The 25400-nt window shown below is 42.9% G+C and overlaps 1 protein-coding gene across 2 annotated transcripts in view; it reads right to left on the reverse strand.

Moving 5' to 3' along the window:
- Positions 1 to 22185, reverse strand: part of LOC136056081 (calcium-activated potassium channel subunit beta-2) — a 114352-nt gene extending 92167 nt beyond the window's left edge. The window contains exon 1 of one of the 2 annotated variants that reach the window (XM_065748076.1): positions 22030 to 22185. In XM_065748076.1, coding sequence (XP_065604148.1) covers positions 22030 to 22067 — 38 coding nt within the window. In that variant the 5' untranslated portion in view covers positions 22068 to 22185. The remainder of the gene's footprint in view (positions 1 to 22029) is intronic. The other variant, XM_065748075.1, reaches the window with a different exon arrangement.
- Between the last annotated feature and the right edge of the window lie 3215 nt (positions 22186 to 25400).

The raw sequence follows: 25400 nt of genomic DNA on the forward strand, positions 1-25400 counted from the left end.
CTTCCTGTAATAAACACAGCACCGTGCTATACTGCCTAATTCCACCCCAAAACAATTCAAATCCCCTCTGCCACCGGAGGGCTTTGCAGTTATCAGAAATCCAATAGATGAAACCAAAAAGGCATGGCAGAACCGAGACTGTCCAAATTAAATCCCGAGTTTCTCTGTAAATCCATAAACAGAACATAAAAATCATTAATTTATCTCTCGCCTTCACATCTTCCTGACAACTTTCTATCCAAATGTACTACCGGTGGCTCTTCCCAGCAGCTGGTAACATTCAGAAGAAAATCAGGAAAGAAAGGGCTCGTGGCTACCAGCACAGACCTGGGCATCATGCATCCTATACCCTCATGGGCAAATTGCTTAACCTTTTTATGCCCCATCTCCCTCTCTGTCCTGGATAACAGCTGCTGATTTACTTCACAGGGCGTTTGTGAAGCTCCATTTGCCAATGCCTATGATGTATTATTTATTGTCAAAGCCATAAACAGTCGCATCCTGAAGATGCTGAGCACATCACCTGCATTTTGATTTCTGCCAAAACTTGCTTCACTTAGGACAAACCCTTTCTTCTCCTTCACTGTTGTAACAGGATTTTATTAAATGGTGATCAAATTTACTAAACTAATCTGCATGTTTGGAGACACGAAGTTAGCTCCCAATTAGAGACTTGCTGTAATGGGGGAAGCTCGAGGGAAAGCTGCTGGAACTGTGGTGTAGTGGTGGCAAAAAGCTTTCTTATCATGAGGACTCTTTGAAAGATGCTTGCAGAGGGTGACCCGCTGGGTGCTCTGCAGCAAGGTGCTACCTGTGTCTGAAGGACAGTTTTTAGGTTACATAGGCATAGATGCTTAAAGTGCAGCAGGATAAACGTATGTGAGGAAGGAGCTGAGCAGAGCCCAGGTGCAGCATGTACATCTCAGTTAATTCTACAAAGGGTAAATGTGTAGAAAATGTGAAAGTACATCTTTTATAAATCTTAGTGAAAATATAGGTTTGGTTTTAATTATTTTTTTTTCTGGAGATTCTAGTCCCTCAAACTTCCTTATTCCTGTTACAAAACCTGATGACAAACTAGGCAGCTTCTAGATTTAACATCCTGACTGACCTTATCTAACTGACCTTGCACCAAAGCAGCACAGCATGCTGCCAAATTTCCCAATTCTCTTCAGTACCTGAAGTCTCAGGGGCGACATTTCCTAAACAATTCTGCATCTTCCAACCTTATCACACTGGCCAGAAACAAAGCTGCCAGGCAGTCACGGGGCATATAAATACACTGCAAAGAGGGAGCTCTGGGTGCAAAGCTTTTCTCTAAGGGTGCCAAAGCACAGCCTGGCCTGGCTGATGCAAAGGACTGGGAGCTCTAAGAGCTCTTCCTGGCATTAATCTGGCCTCCAAATTTCCAGGGAGGTGACACAGTCACCATCTCTATAGGTTTTCAAGTAAAGAATAGATGTGGCACTGAGGGATGTGGTCAGTGAGCATGGTGGGGGTGGGGTTACAGTTTGGACTGGGTGATCTTAGTGGTCTTATCCAACCTTAATGATTCTATGATTCCATGAAATTCATCCAGGTGTCACTATTTGACCCAAATCCTGCCACGCTGTGGAAGTCTGCAGCTGGTTTCAATGATACAGACTGCTGTGTTTCCAAACAGGGTTTCAGTATAAGGCAGAGTTCTATTCAACAGTTACAAATAAATGAGAGAATCTCAGAAACCTCTGTCATGACTCTTCAGAAGAGTTTTATCTTGTCACTTGTTACACGAGCAAAAAGTGAGCTTAATGCAAAATGCCACTGGCTTTTCAATCATTAATGACACAATCAACTAAAACACATAATCTGTTGCGGTGAATAGACTGTTTGTAAACACGTGCAATTAAAGTGGAATAAGATTCAGTTATAATGGGGTATGTGTGCATAATAATGCAAATCATGCAATTCTTATTAGTCGGGCTCTAGTCTGAGCTCAGTTCAAGGAGGAAATTATATTGAAATGTACTATAATGAAGAAGAAATTTTAATGAGAAGACAAGGTTGAAAAAATATTATTCAAAGTGAGAGAAATGAAAGCATCCAGAGGCAGAATACAAATGACTGCACAGAGACATCTGACTACATCTTCAACACTGTGTCAAGATCAGATTTATACTTGGCCGCTGCTGGGAGCTGGGCAGAAGTGGGCATGGCACAGGAGCAGGGCCCATGCTCCCTCCCTCTGCCTCTTTCAGGTCTACTGCTTTTCGGAAGGGGGCAAACTGCTACAGATGTTTAACTTCATTTCTTTCCACATTTTCTTCAGATAAGAGCATGGTTAAAATCCAAGGTAGATGTTATGCACTTCCTCATTTTTCCCTTTGTTTAATCACCCACAGAAGTTGATTTATTTCACATGAATTGCTTTAATTAACTGTCGTGAGGAGGGGAGCAGAACCAGACTACACAAAAACACACAGAAAATTACTGGTGAGCAGCAGGTAGCTGGTACTGAGCACAGGAGAGCTGATCTCAGCTAAAACATGCAGATCTTGTCTAATTCTGGAACAGGCAGCTCACCAACTACTTGATGAAAAACACTTATAATGGGTACACGTGTATAACAATGCAAACAGTGCTGCTCTGATTAGAACAAGGCATTGAATTGACTTAGTCAGTATCTGAGAAGTAATACAGCGTATGGAGTAAAACAAAATAGATAAGAACAACAAGATGCTGTGTTGCATTAGTTACACAGTTCTTAGGAGATTGAAATCCTGAGGAATACTTGTATCAGCTAAAGCAGGGCCTTAAGGATATGTGCCCTGAGTTGTTGCTGGCAGCTCCAGCAGCTTCACTGAAGAACATAAAAAGAAATTTCTTCAAAGTAGCAACAAGTGACTGCAAGTATGAGAAATTAAATGGGAAATACAGATGCAATCCAGAGGAGGAAACCTGTGTGCATGCATCTGCTCCCAGTGTACTGCCAACTGTAAATGCACTCTGACAGTCAAGGAGAAAAATATTCCATAGACCAGAATCCAAACTCTTCATTTTGAACAAAAGCTCACAAGAGGAAATTTGAAATTATGGGAAGGAAATGATGCTGTCACTACATCTCACAGTAAGCAGCAGCCTCATGCAGACGAAGCTACGTGGCCTCCCTTGTCACAAAATGTTTATGGCTTGTCAGTCTGTATTTCCTCTTTCTCACTTCAGACTCCTTGTACTTTTTGTACACCCTTCCATGCTGCTGAATTTTCCCCTTAGTTCGGTATTTTTGCACTAGGATACAACGTCTCTCCGTAGTCATTTCTCTGAGTGATAGTGTATTACAAATTCAGCTCTTCCAGTACTGATTTAGCTCCTTTAATCTTTCATTATAAATGAGTCTCTCCATCCCCTTGATAATTTTTGTTGCTCTTCTCTGAACTCACTACAATTTTTCAATATCTCCTTGCTAATAAGTTCCCCAAAACTGAACACGGCGTTCCAGGTGCAGGAGCAGCGGAGCAGCATCCAGGTGGGCAGGAGCCAGGCTGCCCCAAATGCACTGCCCTCCCCAGTGCCCTGTCTCATTCCCAACTTGTCCCCACAGGCTTTGAATCTCTTTTCCTCCTGCCATTGAAAACTGATTGGTTTGTTTGTTCAGTGCAGGGAAAGCTGGTCAAATTTTCCTGTACTGTAACCAACTCTGAATTCATTTTGTACTGCCCTTATCCTGCTGCTTCTGCCTATAGATCTTCTGTGGAGGTTTTTAGCTCCTCTTAATGTAATCTCATCTGCATATCTTATTAACATGTTGCTTTCTCCTCTTTTTGTATATAAACAGGCACGACCTTAAATAAAACTTCTAAAACTGAGCTTTGTGGTTCTTCTAAGGATTCCTCATCTTCTGCTCTCTGCTTTGTCACTCTGTTAACCTCTCTTTATAGCCTTCCAGCCTGTTTTCAATCAAGAAGGCAATGTTCATCTCCAAGCTGATTTAAATTAATTTTTCTAGAAAGATTTCATGAGGCACAGTATCAAATGCTCTACTCAGATGCAAATATATTATAGCTCCAGCATTCCCTTCATCTGTTAATTTTCTGTTTCTATCAAAAAAGCAATCAGGTTTGTCTGGTGAGATTTATGCCCAGTAGAGCAGTGCTGTCCAGGGCTTTGTGCTGCTGAGGCTGATGAAAACCTGTGGCCAGAATTGCCTCCATGGCAGCTGGGTATGTAGGCACCTCCAAAACAGAGTTTGGGGTCACTGTTAAGTTAATCCTGCACTGGCGCTCCACTAATTGGGATTTCTGTCTTTATTATAATTAGTGCCAAGACTGTGACGGGGCACAGCATCCCTGTAGGGCTGTCCCAGGGTTGTGGTCCCTCCACTGCAGCCCTTGTCTTGCACCAAGGTCACCCCACACAGCTCGGGAAGCCCTGCAGCAGCACGCCTCGCTCAACACCATCTGCAGAGCGCCCGCTTCCCTGCCAGGGCTCACTGCGGTAGCATGGTGCCTGGCCAGGACGGGGACCTCCTGCCTGCAGCCTCCTGACAGATTGAGGAGCAATGAGCTTCTGGCAGCGGTGGCCTCTGTCAAGAGGGACTGCAGCCACCTGGGGACAACTGTGGGACTTTTGGATGGGCCAGGTTTCACCTGGCTGCATTCCAAAGCAATACAGATTGATTTCAGAAAGGTAGAGTTTTCAGCAAGATGTGCTTTGGGATCATGTATTTCTCCTTCTAAGTGTCTGTATGCGCTTTAGTTACCTCTCAGTCTTCTGTTCATGATTCAGGAGGGGTGATTACAGGCAGTATGGTATTTTTGCCACTTCCCCCCATATCTGGGGGCTCATCTGTATCAGCTGATTTACATGTAGGATTATTTTCCCTCAAGTATTTTCTCACATGTTGACTAGGAAGAGATATTTTATTGGCTTTTCCTCGTTTCTAAATTGTTCACATTTCTTTCATCTGTCTCATTAAAGATAGATTCTAGCAATCATTAGCTTCATACCCACCCTAATTTACTAATTAATGGACATAGTTTCACTCTCATTCCCCCGACACTCTTGCAATAAGTGTCTTCTGTATTCCCTTTAAATCCTTCGGCAGCATTAATTCACTCTGAATTTTTTTTGCTATCCTTATCCATTCCCTGCTGAGCATTAAATGAATCTGTATTCCTGTTTGATTTCTTCTTCACCATTTCCTATTTTCAGGACAGGTTTTCTTAACCTCCCATCTCTATGCATCCCTTGTGCATGCTTTATAATTGCAGTATATAGCTATTTTTTCAGGCACTCTTATTAGTCATGCAGATCTGTGGACACAGCTGCCATAGAAATCGGATGGGAGTAAATGAAAATGGCCCTTTGTGAAGAGTGGGTGTGGGACTGGTCAGGATGCCACTGCCACTGGTCCTCCAAAGCTGAGTGCCTTCCCACAGGCCTTCATGCTTAGGAAGAGCAATAAACTTATTTCCCTCAGTAATTAGTTCCTTAAATAATTAGTTAATATTTGTACAGTGCTTTGAAGATGCTAAGCGCTCAATAAGTGCACACATGATTTTTGGCATTTCAGAGTCCTTCAGACTGTGCTGGCAGCACCTAGTTCTCAGCATTAATGAGTCACATGACATTGTTTAGGAGGAGTTATGTTTAGCAGGATTCATTGATGACTTTTTCCTATTTTGTGAGAGAAGAAATATCAAGCTCTACTGACTTTTAGGGCAGCTGAGAGCCCTAGCTTGGGCTCCTGGTCCAGCTGCAAAGTGTTTCTTCTGGGTGGCGAGCACAGCTGACCCAGCCTGACCCTGTCCAAGGCTGCTCCCAACACAGTCCAGGCACAAATCTTTCCATCTGGTTGAATGAGAGGAAAAGGTAAATCCTCTCTTTCTGGGCCAGGTAAATCATTGGTTTTTTTTTTATATTTTTCAATAAAGTGAAAGGATTTTCTTTTTTTAAGAGTTGCTAAGGTTTCAACACAGACATTGGTCAAGTTACCCTTAGTGCTGGGCTGTAATGGATAGGACATATCAAAAACAAATGGAAGTGTTAGAGGTATGGGTTATATTGTTCTTAGAAACATACTTAAAGCTCCTAGCTAAATTGTTATTCTGGGAACCTAATGCAAGGCAGCAGGTACTACAGTGCCCCCGTTGAGTCTATTTTCAATATTAATTATCTTGCTGTGCATTAAGTAGTTTTTGTTTTTGCATTAAAAGGTTTATGAAGATTAGATGATTAAAATGATAAAAACTAATTTTCTCAAGCATACCCCCTTGGCAGCAGCCAACTGCAAAGAGAAAAAGATGTGCACTTAGTTGTTGTGGAAGGGTGGTACGATTGTAAGTTATTGTATGGAGGGGAGGGACCAGTGGGAAAGGCTGTTCCATCACAAATGCTGCTGCTGTCCTGCTGGCCATACACTTGTGCTGTATTGATGCGGCAGCCGCTCATTTTAATTCCCAATAAAACAGATTTTTGTCTGAGAAATTAATTTCTGCCTATGAGAACCAGTGACAAGAATGGCTATCACTTGCAGACACATGTCATCTGCTGCAAAGCGAGGCTCGGTGTGGCAGCAGGGTATGCCTTGCTTGCTCACTAAGGAGTGGGGCTCTGCGGCTGGGTCTGGTTTCATGGCACTAAGCTGGGCTGCCAGATGAGTGCCTCTTGCATGGGCAGCTGTCACTGGAGGGAGATCTTATGGCTGGAGGAATCACTTGTGTAACAGCAGGGTTTGTGCCTTAGCTTCCTCACTGCCAGCTGATGAGGAAATTCTGAAGAAGTCACAGTCTTTCTGGGACACTCTGTACAGAGTATGTTTTTCCCTTTTTTTCCCCTCATAAACATGGTGGCACATAGGCAGCAAAAGTTGTTTTGCTGTAACAATCTTTCCTTCCCCTCAGGTAGAAGAACATACTTGCTAATGCTAAAGCCATGGGCATTAAAATTGCTGTTGTCATTAGCATGGTCATCCCATTGCACAAATGAAAGTGAAAAAGCAAAAGATGCTCTGTGGAGTACAGTGCCAAGAAGCTGATGACATGTCGGAGAATTGTGCTGATTATTATGTATATTGCATTGATCACTTCATACAGTTCCGTTATGATTTCTGCATTTTGGAACGCTTTCCTTCATTGACCAGCACTCTGAATAGATTGTTTCTGTATGAGTTTGCTGTCATTAGTGTTATGAATTGTTATTTGTTAGTATCATGAAGTCTTTCCAATGCCTTCAAATTTATTACGGGTTTTAGAAATGCCTACATTTATCCATTTTACACCTTCATTATCTATCTAGCCTCATGACTACACCAAATACATACAATGGTATTATCACTGCTGTCTCATTTCATTATATTTCCCATTCCGTAGAAATAAAAGCACTAAACAATTTATAAGAAAACATGCCTGAGCACAATCAGCCCCAATATTATATACATCTGAATCTCGGGTACTGACACAGCATGTCTGTGACTCAGGAGTGACACAGTGTGTGTTTTAGGCCAGCGCCGGTATACTGGGCCAATGAAAATGTCAGTGCAGGATCCTGAAAAGCCTCTAAAATGCCCAAAATACCACTAGTGTGCCCTCAGCTTCCTCAGCATCCACAGCGAAGGTTCCTCACAGCGCTGAAAATAATATCTGTCTGCAGATGAGTTTGTCTCACTAATAATGTCTGATTAGATCATTTTCCCTAGTTCTTCTAAACTAAACTTCATGCTGTGTGAGGTTCCAGAGCCAGCTGCAGAGAGTGGAAGGAAGGGGGAAGGCACAGGGGAAAGGAAAGTGCAGCTGTTTTAAAGAAGGACATAAATATCACCCTCTGATGGTGGCAACTGTTGTTCAATTCTTACATTGAGAAGGATTTTTAAGGATCAACTAAATAGAAGGTAAATCTAATATGGGAAGAAAGGGGACAGAAAGACAGCAGCAAAGTGGGCGATGCGAGGTGACTCTTGATTAAGAAAACAGCTTATCCACACTGGGGAAGAGAAAGTGCACTTTGGAGACTAGGACAGCTTGCAGAATATCACTCCTGAGAGAAAGCATTGTAAAAGCTGACCTGAATCCATTTTTAGCAGTGACTGTTCTTCCAGCTGGAAGTGCTCTACAGCTACAGTGAACTTGCAGTCCACTGTAGGTAGGTTCTGCTTTGCTGGACTCTGCAGTGCTGATTCTCAGCCACTGACACTTGGAGGAGGACAGCCTTGTCCTCTGGCAGCACGATGTAGCTCATGGCACTCTTTGTCCACAAGCAATATAGAGTTACAGGAAGTCTTGCAAACTGCTGCAATAAAAGCAGATAATTCTATCTGTATTTTAGGGAAGCTTGCAATGAGTTTGTGTATGCAGTCCCAAACACAGCATATCAGCCTTGTTAAAGGCTGAAGGGAAAAGCTCCAGTTTCTCAGTCTGCAAGGTAGTGTTAATAAATCAACCTATAGAGAAAATATTACAGGAAGTATTTTAGAACAAATGATGTGATTGAAAAAAGCATATGTCATCCAACAAGTCAATTAATACGCCCACTGATATTTGTTAAGATTCAATTCGGTGAAAAAAGAAATCCGTGCTTCTGCTACAAATTCTGGCCCACTTCCCATAGATACTAATCCTCAATTTTTAGCCAGAATTTGCTGATGCATTGTCTGACACAGAAAAGAGCCTCTGAGCTCTGACACAAAACCTAATTACAGGAGGAACAGTAAAACAGGGCAAGAGATGATGCTTGTAGTGCTGAAGACATGCATGGTGCTCACTCCTAGCAGCAAAATACCCAGTACCAGTATTGCGACATTAGATGCAGAACATGCACTCAGACACACACATATGCCTGTAGTGAAAAGCATAAACTGCCTTCTCTTTGCTCAAAGTCCAACTGCCTGCAGCAATATCAACAAATGCCATAGAAATGAGAAATAATGCTCCAAATCCCAATGCAAGAAAGCTGTGTGTGTTCATGTTCACAGAGGAAAAATGTGAGGATTTGGCTAATAGCTAAGAAGTCAAAATTGATTCCATAGGAAAGTGTCTTATGAAAGCTTGTCTATTCACTGGGACCAGCCCTGTGGCTGGGTAATGGTGGCAGCTGGGTGAGCCCCCACAATAGGATGGGGTTTGCATCAGGATGGACTCCCTGGGTGCCCTGCTGTTCTTAGCACTTGGGAAGCTGCACTTTGGTGATACTTTTGCCTAGAGGCTGTGTATCCACGCAGACAGGAAGAGTTTGCTCTATGAAGCAGCAGAGTTTTGAAGGCAAAAGGCTGGTTAACAGCATGGCTGCAAAAAACGATTTCCAGCTGCTCCCTTTGCTGCATCCCACCATGGCTCTTCTTTGCCACCCATCTCATTCTCACTATATATCTGAGGTCTTGTTCTGAGTGGCACAGTTTAATCCTAACACATCAGCATGCCAGGCAGCAGCTGCCCGAGCTCACGTATAGGCCTCAAATGCATTTGTTGAGAGCAGGGTTCCCAGATGGGCACAATTAAACACTCATTCTCTGAGATGTGCCTGATCATGCACCATTCCTTTGCTAAACATGGGTTAACACTTCAAAAGATGCGCAGTCCTTATGGACACTTCCTTCAAGCAACAGCCTCGTGTGTTTCTGCTCTCGTTCCCTGGGACAAATCATAGAATCACAGAATCATGAAGGTTGGAAAAGAGCACTGAGATCATCTAGTCCAGCCACTGACCCAACCCCACCATCCCCACTGAAACATGTCCCTTGGTGCCACAATTACATGTTCCTTGAATACATCCAGAGATGGTGAAATCACCAGTGTCCCTGTTCTTGACCTAAGAGGGTGAACTCCACTCATAAGGAGTTCACTTTAACTGAGTGGAGCAGGAGCTCAGTTTAACCTGTTCTTTTTCCCTCGGTAGCACAAAAAGCTGAACTACAGCTCTAGACAAAACATGCTGGAGAGCACGCTCTCGGCTCTTCCCTCTGCTGCAGTCCCTGCAGAAAGCAGTCGGTTACGGCTGGACCGGTGCCGGTGTACACGAAGGTGACGGAGATGCTTCCAAAAAGCACTCTGTAGGGGTGCAGGAGCTCTGCGGCTCCCCCCGCCGCCCCGCTGCGCCTGTCCGCCGCTTCCAGCCCATTGCTGGGGGAAGAGCATCACCTAGAGGCCCCGGGCGGGACTTGGGGACACTGCACTCCCGGTAGCGGGGGGATTTAGGGATGAAACCAGAACGAACCCAACCTCTCTGATCTCAGCCCTATTCTTTCCACGTTCAGCCCTGCCAGCTTCTGCGTGGAAGTCTGGCAGAGCAGAAGAGCCCTCCAGTGCTGTCACTGAAAGGTTGGTGGTTTGGACGTTGGGGTGCGACGGCCTCGTGGCACCTGTCTGCACTGAGCCGTGCGTTGTGGTCTGCCTGCTGGATCCGACACACCTGGTCAGTGTTGCAGATGAAATACTGGCTTTCCTAGGTCCCTCCTCTGATTCCCAGCTTGTGCTTTAAAAATGTCACTGCGGTAATGGATTTCTGTAGGATTATTGTAATTCAAAAGGTCACACAAGCAGTAATTATCCCCTGCATTTAGTTTAGGGATCTCAGAAATACAATGTTAATACTAATTCTGTCATCCCAGATTGAATGATTAATTTCTGCTTGGAGGTGTGCTAGACTATGAACACTAGACCTTATTTTTGAGAGCTATTTTACCAAAAATGTAGATCCATACCTTCAGTGTATACCAAGATTAATTCAGATGATGAATACATATCCAGCAATGCAAAGTTAACAGGACTATGTTTAAAATCTTTTAATAATTGTTTCACGGGCAGCAAGAGCATGGGATAAACAATAATTTGCTCTTCACTGAAGAGACCAAAGGGCAAATTTTGAAACTACCCCCTTGACTTTAGCAACCTCAAAAATTAATAGATGAACTTTGCCCAGTATTGGGACAGTGGAGCCTAGTAGTCATGCTGCCCTTGGTTTTTTTGCACAGCTGTTGAGCTGTGTCTGTCTATGCATTTTGCCTAATTAAAATCTTTTATTCCTATGGGCTTGAAATGAGTGTACAGCTGGATCCTTCATGCTGGAGCCTGCTCTGAAGCATCATGGACTAAAGATTCTAAAGATTTGTGTCTTTTGCACTTAGCCATATTAAACACAGTCAGGACTTTGCAGCTGGAGTCTGAAGCCCTAATTCTCACCTACACACAGCTGAGTTAAGTCTTCATTTCAGCTCCTAAAGTTTAGGTGAGGAGGCAAGTTTTAAACTTCTACTGGTTCTTGGACCCTGTTAGAACCTGGGGTGTGGGGTGTTTCCCTCCTGCACCCCATATTGCTTCTGCAGTACTGAGAGAACAGTAGTTGAGTTGAAGAAATGTCATGTCCAAATGTTAAAGTCAAACAAATATGGGTTTCTTTCAGCGGATCTTTTTGGTTCAAGTTAATCCAGGTGAAAGCTTTAAATGAGGGCTGAGGATGGAATCCTGCAGTGCAGGATGAAAATCAGCATTAACACAATGTTGTCCTTAAACAGGTTTTTTTAACTAAAAGGATTTTCACCAGCAGATCTGGTGAAAATGTGAAAGAAGCAGCTGTTCAACTGGAGCTGTGCTATTTGTTTGCTGGGGAAAATGAGACCAGGGTAAGAGTATAATGAAAAAAGAATCCATTTAGTGGGAGAGCTGATGAGTATATGGAGATCTCTCCTTGCCTCAGCTCTCCCTGCTCAGGCTGGTGGTGGATTCATCCTGTTCCTGTAGTCTGAGCCATTCCTGATCTGTACAGCCCCTGCAGTGGCTGGCAATGATGGCAACAACAAAAGCCCATGGAAAAGTTGTCCACAGGACAGGTGGGCAATACATACATAGACCAACACAAATTGAAGCAGAACAGCATTTTGTGTGCAGATATGCTTCTCCATCCCTTCCATTGATCTTAATTTAAGGTAGGCCCAAACCTAGCACAGACAGAACATCACTAAGGACAGGAACATCCCTTAAAACAGGGCCTCGGTTCCGTATTAAAACTGTTGGAGATACAGCTTTTGCACAAGACCTTTGACGAATGTATAAAGATATATTAGAAGACAGCCCTGGAAAAATTGGGCAAACAGACAACAGAGAATAACCAAAGAAAAAGGAGGATGGAAATAATTTTCACAGGTGAGACAAGTCCCTTTTTCAGAGATGCTTTGCTCTTCATACACTCCCTAGAGCCAGGCACTTTCTTTAACCCTGTTTTGATTTCCTTCATCGCTCATTATCTTCAGCTTACACAAGCTGTGGTTATATTCTATTCCAAAGCCTTTATGCAAGACAGTGCTTTCACTACACCCTGCCAACCATCAAGTTAGTGAGCTAATTCATCACTGCTCTCCCCGCCCCTGGCAAGCTGAAAGACAGTGTCTTTGGATGTCAGTGCTTGTAGTGGTGACTGCATTTTCATTTGTGGGTTTATACTATGCTGGTCACCGCCTGTAGCTAAGCAGTACTGGTCTACGGAGAGGTCAGATCTGGGAGTAAGTGTACATTGGGTAATAAATCAGTATGACTGTGCATGAGATCAAGACCTGTGAAAGTGAATAAGGCCAGTGAGCCAGTTGGTGTGTGTCCGTGTAACTGCAGAATTTGATTTGCAGCAGTTGGTCAGACACTGACCATAAGGCCAGAAGTATTAGTGTGCTATATGATGTGAACTGCTCTAAAACAGAGCTCCACTCTCCAAATGCTCCGTGCAGTCTACTTCTTTCTTAAAGAGGAGACAAGCTGTTTGAGTGTTTCCTCAGAAAACATGGGAAAAAGCAAAATGGAGCATTTGGAGCAGGGTTTTGCAGGCTGGTGGGCAGGGCAGTGTGAGGCAGTGAGACAGGCTGCCTGCATGCATCGCCTGGCATGAATTACAGTTGTTGGACTTCTGTGTGTTCCTTGGAAACTTGTGTTTGAGGTGCTGCTAAATCAGGCATGGCATCACAAACATTCTGAATTGTGGCAGTGATGTTGGTCTTGAAACAATGCGAACAGGAAAATCCACAAAGCATGTGAGGTTGTTGTCCAAACTGTAAGTAAGCTTGTTTGATTTTGTGGCAGGTGTTAAATCTGATGGCATTCTTCTTATGTGCAGTGAAAGGGGCAAAAGTAATTGCTGTCTTGCTCAGTGTTGCGAATAACTACTGAAGTCATTGAAGTCAGTATCGGCTGTGAGTCCCATTTCTCTCGCTGAATTAATTTTGGTGTACAAGATTTCACAAATAACAAGAAAACAGACATTGACTGAGTACTGCAAATCTTTTCTTAATTGCAGTTATTCCTTCCTACCCTTAATTAATAAATTGAATCCATACTCTAACAGTGTATGTAGCAATGTATTTAAAGACAGTAATAAGTATCTTTTCATATTCAAAAATAAGAATGATTCAGCTCCCTGAGAGGGAAAGGCTGAGTTTCCCATGGTAGAAGAGGACATTTGAAGCCCAAACCTTGGCTAAGATCTCTCATTACCTCTATAAGAGCCAGGAACTGAAGTTGGACCTCTCATACTTCAGCTGCTCTGTAACTAGAGCTGTTCTCCCATCCCTTATTTGTGCAAGTCATTACTCTATAAGCATGATAATTAGACTGGTAGAAGTGTTTAACATCAAATATTTTTAGGATGTAATCATTCCAGTCTCAATTAGGAGTAAGAACAGTGTTCTTAACGTCAAAGATGGGGAAACTGGGGCACAACACTTTGTCCCTTCTTGTGTGACTGTTAGGATCAGTGTCCTCCAGCTTGACACTACTGCCCTGGGTCATTCCTATGAACTGTGTTGTCTGTCAGTGCTAGGTGCTGCCAGTAAATTAAATAATTGCTTAGTGGAAGAGGAAAATGAAGCAGTACTGACAATGGAGACAAGATATGCTTTTCAGTTAGGCCTGAAAATTGAGACAGAGAGTTGATTAGGTTCATATCGCTGTGCAGTCTGAAGGTGCTAAGCAACCAGCTCCCTGCATTTACATCAGTGGAAATATATTGAGCAGGTGCAAATGCTCCTCCTGAAGTGCAGAAACCTGTCATGCTCCATTGTGGAGGGAGGAGAGCTAATTTGGAATGGGAGAAATAAAAACTTTCTCTTTCCCCACATAGAAAAACCTGCATACAACAGCATGGTACCTAAATTCTTCTTGAGTTTGTTTTGCAAAGATAGTGTCAGAGAACCTGCTGGAAGAGGGATAGTCTTTGGGTAACTATCCTATTGCTACCAGTGCAATGAGAACACCTATACAGCGAGGTCACATCCAAGTTGGGATGGGATGACCCACAGGAAAATGATGTCTTAGTGTGCTGAGCCCCAGGACGAGTGCTTCTGTTCCTGACACAGGTTTTGCCTTGGCAGTGGTTCAGATGCACTGCATGGCAGACAGACCAGTAGGTGAAGCAAGTGCCCTATACTGCCTCATCAGGCCCTGTGGGTGAACGAAGCTGGGGCAGATGTTGGAGTGGGAGAGATTAGGGATTATTTACAGTCCAAGGTTTTGTAAAGCCTTTCAACAAGTTTCTTTGGTTGCAGAAAGGTGTCTCTCAAAACACACAGCCTTTCTGGTGTCCAGCTCTGCCCTTAGCACTGTTGTAAACCTATCTGCCCCATGATGATTGATCTGTGGGGCGCAGAAGGGTTCCCTGACCTGCCTGCTGGCTGCCACAGATGCTCCTGCTGACCAGGGGAGAAACGTGCTCCAGGGCTCCTGGCAATGGCTCTCCTTGAGACCTTGAATGGCCAAGGGGGACACAGCATGTGCAGATGGAGGCAGTCAGGGTACCAAAGGCTATCTGCAAAATGAGCAGTATTTCTGGCTGACTGGGCACAGTAGTGAATTTACAGGGCTCTTTTGCCTCAAAAAGGAGCAGGAGAGAAGCAGAGGTGAGGAGCGATGGATCAGCATTGATTAAGCTGCCAGTTCTGCTAATGTCGCTGTGAACAGTCCCTTTTCTTTGCCAGCAGCAACTTAAATAATAAGATGCAGAGGGAAAAGGAGGGAGTGTCAGTGCTGAGCTACTCACAGTGCTGTTGGCAGTATTTAGATGAGAAACTCGTGGTGTGATGGATGGCCATGATGCAAAGATACATGGTGATCAGCTCTGGAAACAGGCAGATTAAGGACTGCTCCTGACTAGTCTGAAGGTGACTTCACCAAGAGCCAGTTGCTAGATACTAATCAATTTTGTTCCACACAAATATTATTTGTACTGAACTGGGCAAAGGGTTCAGCAATTCATGCAAATGTTGGCAAAAGCTGCTTTCACATCCTGGACTAGATCTGCCCACTGTGATGCCTGCAGCTGGCCAGGCCCTAGGGTTCACAAGCAGAGATGAGCTTGTTTGGTCCCCAGCAGAACTGTGAGGGGTGGTCCTGCTTTTCTGCTTCTGTTCCCCTGGCCTTGCTCCCTGTGTCCCCGCTGATAAGCCACTGTGTGGGCTCACTGAACAGGCACTCACATCACAGTCTGAAGGTGAGTTCACTTCTCAAACCTTATAGTAATAGTTTTCCAAATTTAACCTTCCTTCTGGCAGGCAAAGATTATCTAGACAGCTCTAAGCACTCCTAGCTTCATGACCTAGGAAGAGGCAGATCCTGTATTTCACACACTGGCTTTTTATGTAGCACTGCTGGACTTCAGTTATGCCTCATGCCTTCCATTTTTCATGGATACTTTGGTATCCCATAATCGGACATAATGAAATGTGTTTAGTGATTTTTTTAAACTTGACATGCATTCTATGTAGCAAACAGTGATGAGCATCTCTGAGAAGAATTGGTTGTTTAAATACCCAGACATTATTATTTGGGTCTGCACCTCCCCGGTCATTATGAAAAGGTGATGTTTTGATGTTTTTTGAAACAGTACATCAAGCTATTTCCAAGGAGGTTTCTCCTTAGAAATGAGCATAATGCTTTAGTTCTAATTTTGTAGGAGTTAAATTGAATGTTAATAACATCTTCAACATTTGACTTAATGTATAGAGCATTAAGAGTATCTATCTAGTGTTTCCAATTAACCAGGGACACTGCCTTTGCTGTCTGTTTCATCCAAGGACAAAAGTAATTCATTAGGATAGCAAATTGCCTTCCACTCCTGCACATTAGCATCAGAGTATCACTGCAAAAATAATCCATACTATCTGGATTATGGCAATGAAATTGCTACAAGTGAAAGCTGTTTTCTGAACTGATATTTGGAAAAGATGAGAGAGAAAGAGAGACATGAGGGGCATCGTTAAATAGATTTTGGTATTTCTTGTTTTGAAAGGTTTATCCTGAAAAGGAGAGTACATACATCTTGCAGGGAGTTTCCTTAGAGGGCTTAAATGAAGACTGAAGCTTTAAGAACAAAGTGAAAATGGAAGAAGAAATATACTGCCATGGGTAGCTCAGAAATGAGGCACTGGGGGTTTCAAAGAGTTTTCATTAATCCTCTCCTGCCCTGAGGGTGCTCCTGTGTGACCATCAAAATGACACTCATGCAGCTGTCTGGTGCTTTGCCACATCTCTAGGTTTGATGTACTTTGCTCTGGGGATGGTTAAACCTCCGGTTGTTCAGAATGGCAGTTTGTTTCCTTCAACAAACATGCTTGGATGTTTATCTGAACTATTTAAGTCCACAGAATTAGATTATAAATTGTTTCAAATGGTTTTTCAGCACATTTTCCTTGCTAGAACCTGGCCATCAACATCTGAAAACCTGTCTTGCCCGAGCGCTGCTTTACTGTACATCAGGAGCTGGACTTGTGGAGTCTCCTAAAATCCCTGTTGTACTTAATACTGAACAAAACACATAATAAGATCCACCTTACTAATACAGTGGGGAGGAAACCAGGTACTTGTCTACCTGGCTTGGTGATAGGACTGCAAAGCTCACATATACACCCAACACAGCAGAAAGCAGTCCCTAGGTGGTTCCGTGTGGCTGTACAGCTCACGCAGTTACATGGTAGCATATACTTGGCTAAAAGGAGGCAATGGGTGAGCCAAACACATTTGATGGAGGAGTACCAGATGGTGATGAGGGCTGACTCCTGAGAAGGCAGTGTGCTTCTGCACACCTGGCTAAGCCAGCAGTGTTGGGAATGGTTTAGTTCTGATCACCTCATCAGCTTGGGCATTCTGGAGATTTAGAGCATTGAGAAACAGTTTAATAATAACTGACAAGATATTAGCATTGATTTTTAACATGCTGCATGGGTATGATAAAAGAGCAGGTATGTGATGGATAACAACTGTATGAACCATTTGTTTGGCTCAGCTCCGTTGGTGTTGGCTGAAAAAGATGAGAGAGGAAAAAAGCATCTTCTCAGCCAGCCATGAATCTTGACAGTGGGAAGTTCAGGGCACCAAGGTTATAACAAATTTCAAAGCCTCTCTTAACGTCCTATGGAACAATGTACTGATACAGAGATTGTTAGTGAGACAATATCTGATGCCTAGAGACAAAATGTTTATATGCTTTTATTTAAAAAAATAAATAAATAAAATTAAAAAAAAAGAGCGGGAAGTATGGCTCAGGAGTGAGGAGTGAGATTTCCAGAGCTACTGCCAATCCCCTTACATGGACATGATGAGACTACTTCACTGTACTGGAAAAGGATCCATGACTCAACATGTGAATCTGCACTGAACTGCATTCACAGGTTTAAATTTATTATGAGGCTTAAGGTCCAGAAATAGGAGCCTTTCAAAAAATGTATTTTAAAAAGATATTAGAGGGTGATTAAAAACAGCACCATTAAACCTCACCTCTGAAATAATGGGAGCAGTTGTAAATATTTCTTGGCAGTGAAGGAACTAAGATCCAGGCATTTTCTGACTCAGATAAATCTTCAGGTTTTTTTTTAATTGGAAATTACAAATTGCAACTGTAAATTTGGAGAAAGGCTGCTGCAGTAAAGTTGTTTGCCCTCCTAACACACAGATGAAGTGCATTTCCCCACTTAAAAGTCAGAACAACTGTATAAGTACAGTGGAGGAATATGTCACTCAGATGCTATCACAGATTGATATTGGAAAGAAGGTACTTTCTAAAAACCTGTCAGAGGGCAGTGTTTGCATGCACAACCTTTCTGCTCCTGGGAAGGGTTTCAGTGTTTCAGGTGTCTGACAACACAAAGACCAGCTGTGTGTGCAGCCTGTTAGTTAGCTTTGCTCCAGAGCAGGACTGTGCTCGGAAAGCAAAAGCAAACTCTGCAAGCTACCTTCATGTAAACCATCCTGCATCACTTCTGTTACTTGTCTGCTAGTGCAGGCCAGCTGTCCAGTCAGTGAAACAGAAGCATCACATTACAGAAATAATAGAAAATGGAGAGTGAGATTCCCCTTAAAGGTCATCTGGTGCATCTGCTCCCTTGGGCATGTTCAGCTTTACCTACACCACTACACCTGGTCTGTCAAACTGGTTTTCAAGTCATCAGTGAGGGAGATTCCAGATTTACCCACAAACAAACACATAAAAAGTAAAAGCTGTATTAACAGCTGAACAGCTGATCGGTTCAGAAGTTCACGAGGTTGATCTGACGTAGAAAACAACCACTGCTGAAATATCTGTGTGGTCTACTAATGCTACAAGGAAACATGCTAATCCTTTGGAGACACGCAGATCTCAGTACTGGAAAATGGGAAATATGTGCAAATTTTCTCTGTAAGATGGTTAGCAGTGATGAAGAAACGGATGTGTTTCGGTGAGATGAGATTTTTGGGCTATTGTTCTTACGTGGTTGTCTTTTAGACTGTAATTGTAACAAATGTGATTATTTACAGTTCTCCAAAAGAGGCTGCACTGTGACTGGGATGGGAGCATTTGTTTCCAACCAATACAGGCCAGGCAGCACTCATCCTAAGGATGAGGTGCACTTCTGTTTTCTTTTTTGAAACCTTGTCCAAAGCACTAACATGTAATGAATTAACACAGTGCTGAATTGCTGTCCAACAGTGGGCTATTTTTCTTCCTATGACTATTCTACTGTTTGCAAAAGCTATTGGTTGAGTAGACTTGGTTGAGTGCATCTTTTGCCTTGTTTTGTTGTTTCATTTTTATATATGTTTTTAGAATGAGGGCCCAGAGGAAGAATCAGGGAAGCAGAAAGCAAGAGCAGAAATTTCTGGGGGCAGAGTTGATGTAAAATCCTACTTTTAGACCCCGAACTTTCAGATGCTTTTTACTATCTGCAGATGGATCCGGAGGAATAAAATATATATTGGAGAGTGAATTTTGTAGATAGTTCTCAATAACTCACTAGAAGTTTTGGGTATGGTATAAACTGGATATTCCTTCCACTTCCTTAAACACAGCAGTACAATAAGGAACAAACAGATAACTGATGGTTTCAACACAGCTTCATACTGCCCAGGACATACAGTGTCAGAAAAATATTTTATGTCAAAGCAGAAATTTCGTTAAGAAACAACAACTGAAACACTGTCTTTGTTAAGCATAATTTGCAGTTCTAAGGCAGTTGCTTTGCAAAATCTCTGCTTCGATTTCTGTCAAATGCAGAGGCAGTGATATATGACATGGCATGCATCAATTAACTCTCAACATAAAAAGGTGTGATGATTTTTCTCTAATAGAGGGGACGGGAAGGCAACTTTTTTTTTTTTTTTAAATGATCTTGCAAAATGATTTTCAATGGCTGTCATACATCTGGCATTGATTAGTAGACAGGTCCACTAAATGGAAGATTTTCATTTTCTGTTATTGCCTGTTCCCAACGCTTTGTTTTTGAAAGTATTTTACTTTCTGCCATTTCTGTTGTTACTGATAGTTTCATCCATTTTTAAGGCATATTCAAATTTGCCTGATGCCTTTGATATGCTGTTCTAATTTCCTCTGAGATCATACAGTTCTTTTCCTATGGTATATTCCAAGTGAGAGTTTTCTGGATCTGAATGTGACTATCAGGTATTGTCCATGAGCTTTTTTGTTTTAGCTTTTGTTTCCTTCTTGTTGGACACTCTAGTGCATTTTTTTCTTATGTTCCTACTGACTCCCCACAGGTTATTTAACACATGGATATTGTTTTGGGTACTTTGCTTTGCACATTATTTTCTCAGGCTCTGTATTCTGCAGTTGGCAAGATTCCACCTTTTATTTTAAAAACCCAGCTAGAATAATTTGTGGCAAAATGTGAGGAGCAGAGAACTTCTAACTTGGAACTGCTCACAGCAGAAAGCCAAGCACTGTGCTCCAGATGAGAGCACAGGAGGGAAGGGGTGAATGGTCCCACCTCACCATTTCTTTTCAGAACACCACTCTGATAGCTTGGAAATGTGACTGTTCCTTTTTCTATCCCAGTGCAGTTTCTGAAAAGCAAACATCTGCAGCAAGAAGCCTGTTGGAGGCGTTGGTGGAAGAGGATGTACTCTGAAAAAGCAAATATTCCAATGAGCCATTGCTGCTGCTTTGGGCAGAGTGACTCAGCTCTCTGGACATGGATTTGCCAACAGAAATGCAGTTTAACTCAGTCTTTCCGTGGAACTGATGAGTAAACTTAATTTGAGGTCTGGTACTGCCATGTAAAAACTTAGTGAACCTTTTGCTATGGAAAGGGATGAATTAAGCCAGCACATTTTATTTATTAACTGTGCTAGGCTGCTATATAGCTAAGAGGCAGACACTTAGAAGCAGTGCATTAACACCTAATAAATGAAAGTCCCTCCCCCAAGGAATTTGTGTCTACGTGGGAGAGGAGATTGGGCAGGAAGTGAACAGGAGCAGCCAGAGGTGATGTAGCTGACAGAAAGATGATTCAGATGCTACAAAATATTCTGGGAAAATGTTCATTCCATTTCATATACAAACTAACTTCATGCTGTATGACCTGTGGTTGTTTTTTTTGTTTGTTTGTTTGTTTGTTTTTTTGTCAAAGGTGCTAAGCAGACATAAGACTGAATGAACAGAAAGCAACTGGGAATCTGTGTTGTTTTGCTTTTTTTCTGGAAACTTAACTCCAAAAGTCATGTTAATGCAGTTGGAAACAAACAAACAAACAAACAAATCATAGGTGTGCATGCAAACCTTTGTGTGATTGGGATTTGATACTAGAAACAGTCTGCAGAAAAGGAATGATTTTTCAGAAGTATTTATTTGAGGAAAAGTACAGAAAAAAAAAACAAAACAAACAACAGTAAGTTTCAAGATACTTGAAAGAAAATTTAGAAAAGGGGAAGAAGAGATGTCTAGAATTGTTATGTTTTTGTTGTCTGCTCTTGAGGTACATGAGTGGTGTTGTTTGGACACGTACCCCTTTCTCCTCACAGACCTTTTCCATGTTTGTACAACACAATATACAAGACTACTTTCATCCACCCAAGTGCCAGATGTGACACCCTGTGGGTAAAAGATCTGCATGTCATCAAATCCTGTACTGAATGGTTTTCCTTTAAAGACACCATTTTCAATTTATCTCAAAGTCCAGCTTAGCTCCAAGTATCTCTTTTATGCTGGTACCACCAAACTGTATCAACATTATAGGATTATGAAGTGGGATCACTTACCCTGTCAGCTCTGTGCTAGCATTATGGCTTCACATTGATATTTCCAGCCGAGCAAGTGCTGTATTTTATTAGTTACAGAGATTCATTGTGCATCCAGAAACTGCCCTCTGCACCCTGCTTTTATAACAGGATTCAGTATAGCTGAGTAAATACAACCTCTGTAATATATATGAAATGCAAGAAGATAATAGTAGCAGGATGAACTCTCTGATTAGCTATATAGTGTGCACAGTGAATCGGGAATACAGAGATGATTTGCAAAGCAGGGAAAAAGGATGAGGGAAAATGTATTTCATGTCTGCCACGACGGCCTAGCAAAACTCACTTAAAGGATTCTTATCCTAACCAACTCTCCACAATCCCTAACAAAGGCCTGAATGCAGTTACTTCTACACTGTATTTCCAAGCCAGACTTTAGTTAAATTCTTAAAATTACAGTCAAATTGCAGGAGAAAACAAATCAAAACAAATCCAACGTACTGGTTGTTATCAGCATCCAAATAATGAGCTGAAAGCAAACCCCCAACCCAATCAGCTTGAGCCATTTGTTTCTACTTACCTCCATTTGTCTCTCGGATATTTAAAGCAAAGGCTCATTTTCTCCTGCAGATTCGGTGCTGCCGCTCAGTATTATCTTGCCTGATTGTAAAAAGGCTCCTGACCAAAAGGAACAGGAAAGCAGTACGTAAAACAAACACAGAAACCCAAGAGGAAAGCTACACCCTAAAGACCAGCACTAATAGCAACTGAGAGACAGGGAAAGAGAGAACACTCCCAGTTACTAACTTTTTCCATTGATACATCTGTTACAAAACAATTTTTCTGCAAACTTCTCTTCCTTCTTGGAGGCAATGCTTTGCTATATGGGTAGACCTCAGATAAACCACACAGCCAGTGTGGGATTGGGCTTTTTTCTCTTTTTTTTTTTTTTTTTGGACCAAGTAATCAAATTAGAGAAATAAGGCTATAAGCTCAGCTGAGTACTTTAAAAGCATAGTGCTAGGCAGCAGTTATCACAAGGTGCATTTGTCCATACTTGAGCTGTTCTTTTTTTAATCCAAACATCTTCAATAGAAAAAGAGTGATATTTGAAACAGCCACCTATGGGACTTTCTGGCCAGAGAGCCTTGGTGCGGCAGAAGTGAATGTTTACATGATTAATAACTTCATTTTCTAAGGGCTTGATGGGCAGGCAGAGAAAATATGCCAAACTGACCTCGCCACAGAGGTATTTTTCAATGCCAAAAAAAGAAAAAAATTAAGGAGAACTCATGATTTCACCTCTAAAGACTTTATGTGCAGGGGGCAAAGCAACAGGGCCCAGCCTTGCTTTTATACTGTCCCACAGTGGGTTTTGGCTTTTCCAGGCTGTTCTTTAGTGTAGGTCAAAGAGTAGAAATGAGTGTGTGCCCACAACGGCTGCACGGAAAATTTTCTCACTGACATTTAATATGTGGCTTGGAACAAATAACAAACAATTTGGTTTGAATTAAGAAGTTTTGACAGTTCCATTTTGCCAAGCGTTAGTCAGAAAGGAAAACTGATGGATGTGTCATGTTCGAAAATTCCCAGGGTGGAGTAAACTCATTTGTTTTAAAAAAGTTAGGAGCAGATTCTCCCCTCATTTCAGAACAAATCTGGCCCTATTTCAGGGAGGCTGATCAAGCTGCAGTGACAGAAATTAAGGTCATGCCATTTACTAGGGTAAGTGAAATCTGCTTTGAGCCCATAGCCAGAAAATGCTGCCTCCAGCATCAGAGGTGGGAAAGAACCACTGCAGACAGTAAGGCTGACACTGTTCCTGTGCAGTCAGCATCTCCTCCGAGTCTTGTTTTCTGAAGGACTGTGTGTGGTGGGGAGCCATGCACAGCTGGGGGTGCTCTGAAGGGTCAGGGCACCAACAGACCCTGCTCTGCAGTCTGTCCGTGCTGCTAGTGTGCTGGCAATATGGGTTTGTTTTTACGCCTCCTGGCCTTACTGCAGGGCAGTTCAGTGTAGCTGAGGACAGCTCTTGGCCAGCAGCACTCCAGTCAAGCTTTAATTCTTCAAGACAAGGTCATTACTGATTTGCTGCGCTTGCCTCACTGACATGTTTTGCTGATCAACTTATTCACTGAGTGTGGCCCTCTGCGCAGCAGGGAGCTGCTACAGTGGGAAAGAGGGTTCTCTGTGAAGCTTTAAATAAGATTTGTTTCCCTTTTTTTGTGTGTGCCTTTGGAAGAAGCTCTGTGCTGACTTGTCAACATGATTTTCTTCCATCTGTATATGTTTATCCTTGAATTAAAGCATCTTGGAAGCTGAAGAAAGGGAAAATCATTTTAGCCCATCTAATTTATCCAGGTCAAATACACAATTACAGATTTTCCAGTGGTATTGTTCCAGTTGATACACTGCTTCTGTTACTTTGCATAGAGCAATTTTTTAGCCCAATAGATCTCTTTCTCTCCAAAGGTTTGCAGTGGCCTTTGTCTCGCAACCCTTCTGGTAGCTGTAATGCCACTGTGCCACCCTCATTCATCTCTGCAGTATGGACACTTTCAAAATCAGCTTTTATTAAACATTGACCAAACCCAGTCAAATTCTTTCTTCTAGTTGTTCCGTGCTTCCTACTGACAGACCCTCTAATTGCATCATTTTCTTTGTTTTTTAATTGGAACACAGCTTTGTAGCAGAAAATGCTATAGGCTTGGCTGTTTAATATGACTCTGCAATCCCCATACGTGCCTCTGTGGAGCAGGAGTGGTTTGCAGACTGCAGTTGGATGGCTAATCTCTGTTTCTGTGCCATGCTTTTGTCAAGCATAAAGCATTAAGTACTTTCCTCTTTGACAAGTGTCAGAAGGCTTTTCCACAATGGTGGTGTTTGATGGCTATGTCTCATTATCACCTCTCCTGTTGGTGCAGGTGGTACAGGGCAGGATGTCCAGTTGTAAGGTAAGGCAGTTCACCCCTGATGGACAGATTTTCAAAAGAACCCAAAGTGTTGAGCATTTGCACAACTTCAGCCTGAAGCAACTGGCTTGGAGTCATTAAAGAAGAAGCCTGGCTGTCAGATGGAACCCGCAAACTTGAAGGGAGAGTGTTGAGAGCCTTGCACAATGTTCCACAGAATCACAGGACTGCAGGGGTTGGAAGGGACTTCTAGAGGTCATTGAGAGCAGCCCCTTGTTAAAGCAGGTTCCATAGAGCAAGCTGCACAAGTGGGCATCCAGACAGATCTGGCATATCTCCACAGAAAGAGCCTGCAGAACTCCCTGGGCAGCCTGCTCCAGTGCTCCATCACTCTGACAGTACAAAAGTTCCTCTTCACTACTGCAGTTCAACACTACAGATTTCAGTGTTAGAAACCTGGCTTTCTGCAGGGCTGAGGCTGTAGGTTATGCGACAGCGGAGGAAGCAGTTTCCAAGTCTGATTTCCAAATTTATGCACTCAAGACTTGACCCGATAGGCTTTCAGCTCTCAGAGCATTTCACAGACACCACACACATCGATATGATCATCTGCTTTATGTAACATGTAGTGTTAGGAGATGCCCACTGCAACGAGGTACTAATGAACTCTGCAGAGCTGGGGAGCTGACTGCAGTCAGCTTTGTTTGGGAGCAAAGATCGATACAAATTACATTTGTTCTCCAAGAGCAGTAGGAGCCCTGGGAAAGGAGGAGTTGGAAAAGGGCGTTTTGGAAAGGATGCTAAAAGGCGATTTGCAGGACATCAAAGGGCACGGCAGTGCACGACACGGACGCCCGCTGGCACGGGATTCCCGCGCAGGGGCCGGGGCCGCCCGCAGAGCCGCCGCGGCGCCACAAGATGGCGCTGTCGCCACAGCAAAACCGGCGCTTCTGGCGGCTGTCCTAGGTGGTGCTAAATGCACCTCGGGAACGAACCAACAAATGAATACATCGCTTTCGTGGCCAGCAATGTGGCAATT

The sequence above is a fragment of the Cyrtonyx montezumae genome, unplaced genomic scaffold (assembly GCF_038088225.1).
Source record: "Cyrtonyx montezumae isolate F1298 unplaced genomic scaffold, pur_monq_1.0 scaffold_5, whole genome shotgun sequence".
NCBI lineage: Eukaryota > Metazoa > Chordata > Aves > Galliformes > Odontophoridae > Cyrtonyx > Cyrtonyx montezumae.